Source organism: Buceros rhinoceros, unplaced genomic scaffold (genome assembly GCF_000710305.1).
Source record: "Buceros rhinoceros silvestris isolate BGI_N320 unplaced genomic scaffold, ASM71030v1 scaffold2140, whole genome shotgun sequence".
NCBI classification, from domain to species: domain Eukaryota; kingdom Metazoa; phylum Chordata; class Aves; order Bucerotiformes; family Bucerotidae; genus Buceros; species Buceros rhinoceros.
The window spans coordinates 114,473-120,683 of record NW_010391099.1 but is presented as its reverse complement, the minus strand read 5'-3'; the positions used below and the strand labels follow the sequence as shown (position 1 = coordinate 120,683).

The window sequence follows — 6,211 nt, the reverse complement described above, 5'->3', positions numbered from 1 at the left end:
AGGACCCACCCACGAACACAAATCACAGCAAATGCAAAGTAAGACCAGCAAAGCGAGGGACGAGGTTTGAAGCTCAGACTTACCTCCTCTGCACTGCAGACTGCCGCTGTCACCACTGGTAACTGGTTACCCCAAACCAGTAGGTAACTTCGTCTACTGCTATGTATGCCATACAAAGCAGGTTAAAGTCTGGCCCAGAAATCGTTCCTTTCAGCAGTCCGTGGGCTGTGAACAGTGCGGTGTCCAAAGAGCGGAGCTGGGCTTTTCAGGGTGAGGATGAGGAAGGTGCCTGGCTCCGGGCCCAGCCGCACGGTTGATGCTGGGGAGCAGCTATCACCAAGGCACAGGCTTACGCTGGAGATGGCCCATCCCCACCCACCGCTCCCCTCTTCCCCCACCAGGAAAGAAGACAGAACACCATGTGGGTTCCATCTCCCAGCAAAGGTTTCTTCTGAAGAACCCCAGACCTGCTGGCAGCAGTGGCAGGGACCGGATGGTGGCTCTTCTCCTTAGCACGTACAGCTGAGGTGAATTTAGGGGCCACCCTTGGCCACAGGGCAAAGCTACAGCCCGAGCTGAGTTTCTCCAGTTGTGAACTGGGGGTGTTATGGGACAAGGAAAGGAGGCAGGAGGGCAGAATCAGGCAGCACGCTGGACAAACCCTTCTGGCATCCCCATGGAACAAGACCTCGTGCTGGCCTCTGACCTGGGCAAACACTTGTGAACCTGCAGAGGATCAGGGGTATCACCAGGGTTTCTCCAGGAAAAATGAGCCACAGCCTGATGGAACTGTGGAGAAGAGAAAATCCTAACACACGTGCAGGGCGAGCAGGGATCCCCCAAAAAAGCAACCTTCTACAGGCAAAGGCATGACAGTGCAGGAGTGTCGAGGTCAAAGAGGACTCGTGAGAGCAGGCAGAACTGCTCCACCTCACCCAACACGACGCAGAAACCCAAACACCTCACCAGAGGCACGTGAGGTGCCAACAGTCCTGGGGAAAATCTGGAACTATGAGCTTCAGAGGAAGGGCAGAGCTTGCCTGGCCTCAAGCAGGAGGACTACACCAAGGTCCTGCTCCCTGCGGTGGCCTCAGTCTGGGGCCAGGGAGGGAACCCAAAGCTCTGGAGATGGTCATAGATGACCCTATCTGCAACCACACCACCAGGGGCAGCGGGGATGCGGGAGGCATCCTGGCCTCCACCGTGCTGCAAAGCACTGACACGGGAATGAACCAGGGCACAGACCTTCAAAGAGAAGATTTTATGGACGCTTTTGTACACATACACAAATATTTTAATATGATGGTAACTGAAATGTTATCCATATTCTTAGTACCGTCATAATTAACTAAAAAGATACTTTTTAAATTTTGTAAAAATGACATATTTTACACATCTTCTATTTACAACTGCAATATACTTTAACTGTTATAAAACATCCACTCTGACCTTTAAAATATATGTATACTAGGACTTCGGATTAGATATATTATAATTTATAGCAAACTTAGGGTCTGCGGTGTAACTAGCCGTTCAATGGGAATTTTATCATCAGCCTGGCTTAACAAAGGCTGCTCAGAGCCCAAAAACCGACAACAACAAAACAAAAGGGTAGGGGCTGTGCAAATATTGGGGCGATCAAAATAATAATAATAATAAAAAAAAAATTGAGCTCGCAGTTTTAAAAAATAACACTGTGAAGACTTCCAATAAATTAAAACAATAACCCACAAATCCTTTTCCTGGCATTGTCCGTGATTAATTTTCAGTACTATTAATCTAAAAAGGAAAAAAAAAGACCCCAAAGAACCAAATGCCCCCCGCCAGCCTCCCCAGGTCCTCCTGAGGCTGCGGTCAAGCATCGGCATTTGCTGGGGTGGTGGCTGCTGGCGCAGAGGAGCTGGCTCTAGTGATGACCCGTGAGTACGTGCGCTCCATTCCTGGCTGCTTTGCCGAGTCCTCCTTGTACGAAATCTTCTCATAAAAAAGAAAAGAGAAAGAAAGTAAGAGACACAGGGAGGGAGAACCGAGTGGTTTGGTGTCTGAAGTGTTCACTGTTTAGCCGAGGATTTCCCCTTTTTTAGTGATCACACACCCCAGTGGTGCTAAGGGTCTGACGGAGGAGAAGGACCTCTGCCCAGGGACACAGATGTGACCAGGGGCTGCGGTGGGAGGGAGGGCATCCTCCAAGCCCGGGGGATGAACGGGGCTGGGCTGGGCTTCTGCTTCACGAGGTTCCCCAGCGCTGTTTCTCTATCAACTCATACGAACCCAACTGAGAAGTCGCTGAGTTTTACACGCTCAGCAGACACCCGCGTGGGCACCTCCTGACCGCGGCCCCAGCTGTGCCCACGCTGTCGCCGAGGCGTGCAGCATCCCCCTTGGCAGCGACTGGACCAGTGGCCAGGCTGAGGTGCTGAAGCACCCGCAGCAGAGACATGAGCCCTGCCCACCGACCACGCAGCCTTCAGCCGCGGAAGGGAAACCTCTCTCCTTCACAAAGCTCCAGGCGTCATCGTACTCCGTCGACCCCCCTCCGTTATCCCTGGTCAGGGGCATCTCACACCCTCTGACCCGCCTGCGTCCCAAACCCAATGCTCTGCCCCAGGGTGACAGAAGAGGAGAGCTGGGGGTGGCTGCTGTTGCACTGGGCTGTACTGGTCTGTCTGAACCGCGTGCATCCGGGCTCTCCACCGCACCCCAGCGTGGCCTCAGCCTGTGCCCCAGCGCAGGGCCATGAGCAGTGTGGTGGGCAGGGCTGTGAATGGGGACCACGCTCATGGGCCAAGGGGGCTTGGCTTAACTGGTACGTCTCTGCACCATTCGTCCCTGGCCCTCACCCGTGCAGCTGCTTTGGCTACTGCTAGCACCTGCTCTTGCATTAGGAGACTCTTGTGGAGCTGCTCCACGGACCACCCCAAGGTGATGACTAGGATCCTGAAGGACACATGTCCCGACTCTGCCCGTGGACAACACATCACACACAGACCTTCTGGTTTTAACTCCCTGAGCAAGGGAGTCATTAGACACGAAACTAAACAAACATTCCAAGTAGAAAAAACAGCAAGTGAGGAAAGTACATGACATTTAAAGAAAAAAATAGATGTAAGAAAAATGAACATACCACTTTTGGCTATAGTATTGAGGGAAATGTTAGACAGGGAAGAGGAGAAGCTGTACAAGCAAGGACCATGACAGAGCTGTCAGAAAAGAAAAACAAAACACAACAAAAGAAGAGAAAAACATGGTGATGAAAGAGTCAGCGTCAGTGGGCGAGCAAACAAAACCCTCCTGAGAACTATACGGGCAAGATGGCAAACCTTACTGGTGTGAAGCACGCGGCGCGGCTACAAGAGAGCCTCAAGCTTTCCAGCTGCCACATAAATATTTCAGCCACAGCTTACGGCAAATGACTTCTCCGTGGCAACACTCTGCGCAGCGCGGAGTTCTCCCCCGAAAACCCCAGAAGCTCAGTGATGCAAACAGAGGGGTGAGTGTTAAACAGAACTCTCCAAGTATTTTGTGAGTGCCGAAACTGGTGGGCTGCTCCTGGCTCCTTTAGGTGGATGGGACATTTCCCATGCTGGGGGAACAGCCGTTCACGTGAGAACACGGTCCTGCCTGCCCACGCTGACCAGAGCGACTGCCAGGGGAGAGGAGTGGACACTGAGTAAACACTTCCACCCTTCACGTAAAACAGTGCTAAACGATGGTTATGGTAACATCACTGGAATGCTGGAGGTTCACACAGTCTTTACACACCTGGACAGGAAGGGATCGCAACTCGCAGAACTCAACCACCCCAGAGCTCGACCCCTCCCCGCATACACCAGACCTCCAAAGCCATCACACAGCTTGACACCCTAGGAAGAACCAGCTTGGTCCCCCGGTACACGTCGCAATGGCCCAAAAGCCCCGGTAACCCCTCCTCCTCCTCACATGCGACAATGAATAACAGCACAGGCTGATGGGATGCCAATCAGACCCTTGGGGGAGCTGCGTGATTTAATTTGCACTTTAGACTGCCACATCACTCAATATTTAAACAGAGATAAAAACTATCTGCAGAGACACAGCCACCGAAGAGCTGCGAGCGCGCACGCTGCAGCCCCGCTCAGCACTGGGGGACGTATTTCACGCCCGCTTGTCCTCCTGAAGCTGCTAACGGCTGAAATACACGGCACGTGCTTTGACAGAGCTGAACACAAACTCTACAGACACCTCCTCCAGTTACAAGCTGGGTCTTAAAAGCAATTTGCTGTTTTAATTAAATACACCAAAGCAAGCAAAGCATAAAGCACTTGTTGACCTGATTATCTTCCTACGCTCTAGACCCCGCTCTGCCGTAAGACTCGAGAACAGTGAACTTCTCAACTGGCAGCGAGACAGGCTGAACCAGCAGATCCACTGTAAATAATACAGCTGGTTTAAGAAAAGAGGGAGGGGAAGATAAAACCAGAGCTCTGTTTTCTCTGGGCCTGTTGCACTGCCAGGTTTTACTGATGGGATTTTGCTCTACAGCTTCATCTATCACTGGAAGACACGATTAACCACCCTCACTCAGCCCAACCAGCACCAAAGGGGATGATCGAACCTGCTCGTTCATAACCACCGAGAGCTCGCTGAGCATGTCCTTGTAATGGGACTTCATCTCCCCTTGGTACTCAAACTGATCCTCCTTAATGAGGCGCTCGTTGACATCAAGAGCGTGTCCACACGCTTCTGCAAACTGCCTGCAAGCACAAAACCAGAAAGAGCAATCTCACCGATTCTGTAGTCATGGACTAGACATATACACACACACACACACTACTGCACCGCTCCTCCTCCCCCTTGTAAACCACACCTTGTGAGATGTGAACCTCAGAACTCATCCCCACATGACGAGGCACTGGGGCTACTGGGATAGCCCAGAACTTCAGTACCTGTTTTTTCCTGGGAATGACATGTAGGATGGGGTAAATGCAGCCATAAATGAGCCTGGCTCGATTCCCCCCGATCTCACGTCACACCTACTCATACCGTGCAGAGGGTGGGAAGTCTAAACGTGAGGTTTACCTGAAGATTTCCTTCAGCAGCTTCACTTGATTATCAGGGTATCTCTTAGCATTTGACTCTTCAAGAAAAGCTCGAGCATAGGCCATTGGTCCAGCATTTACCTGGGGGAAAAAGACACAGTCAGGTGCAGAGACTGAGCAATTTGTGGTCACATTCTCTCGCCTGGGGACTGGCCTCGGGCAACCAAGCCTCTGTGGAGAGCATCACCTCACTCCTGCTGTCACCCGCATGAGCTGAGCAGCTTACTGAAGACGAGGGAGCTGCTCAGCCCCGCACAAGCGGCAGATCATCACGGGCCTTAGAAAGTCCTCTGCTAGTCAACCACCTAGAAAGCTCTACATCCGGCAGCATTTTAATGATGGCACCAGAAACACAGCCACCTCCCACCAGTCCCAGCTTCTCTAATGAGGAAAGGGCAAAACCAAGCCTAAGAAAACTCCCTGTAACCTATCTGTGAGCTTGGCTGTACTCTCACCTGTGATGGTCTTGTTAGAAAGGGCTTAACATTTAGTTAGAGAAGATTTGAGTGAAACAGTTATATTTGCACACATATCCGTGGAAAACTTTTTTTTAATGTTTTTAGAGTGGGCTCCAAATAGCACTGGAATACAAAATATTGTATTATATTCCAAAAATATAAAATAGAGAAAACAAGTCAGAGATGTGGAAAATCAGAACAAAAATTTAGGTAAATGCATGGAAAAAAAATAAGAAAAAAAGAGGAAAAGGCAGATTGTCATTACCTTGACACTGACGCTTCCCTGGAGCTTGAGCTGCAGTCGGATCATGTCCACCTCTTCCATTGTGCAAAGCTGATTGAGCTCGGAGACTTTTTTAGACATCTCATCAATCGCCACCTCAATAGGGTTCAGCTCCGTGCTGGTTTGGCTGATGACCTGAATACGCTTCTTCACGTAGGGGAACAAGTGGCTGGCTGCTCAAAAGCAAGAAACGGTCAGAGAAACTCACCCGCAAAGAGAGCGTTTAAGAAAGCACACTGCTGAATTCACAGTGTTCACTTCGGACTCAGCCACTCTCTTCAGCAGTCCGCACAAATTAAGGGTTAACCAGCAGACAGGAGACGCAGCGGGTCCACACTGAATGTTGATGGACCTGGCACTGGAAGCGCGTTTCCTTTTGAATTCACCACGGC

At 50.8% G+C, this 6,211-nt stretch overlaps 1 protein-coding gene across 1 annotated transcript in view; it reads right to left on the bottom strand.

Moving 5' to 3' along the window:
• Positions 1-1,854: 1,854 nt before the first annotated feature.
• Positions 1,855-6,211, bottom strand: part of DOCK10 (dedicator of cytokinesis 10) — an 85,272-nt gene continuing 80,915 nt past the window's right edge. Inside the window, exons 53-56 of the mRNA XM_010140063.1 lie at positions 5,802-5,992; positions 5,059-5,159; positions 4,595-4,733; positions 1,855-1,974 (exon numbers count right to left, since the gene is read on the bottom strand). Of these exons, the coding sequence (XP_010138365.1) occupies positions 1,855-1,974; positions 4,595-4,733; positions 5,059-5,159; positions 5,802-5,992 (551 nt within the window). The remainder of the gene's footprint in view (positions 1,975-4,594; positions 4,734-5,058; positions 5,160-5,801; positions 5,993-6,211) is intronic.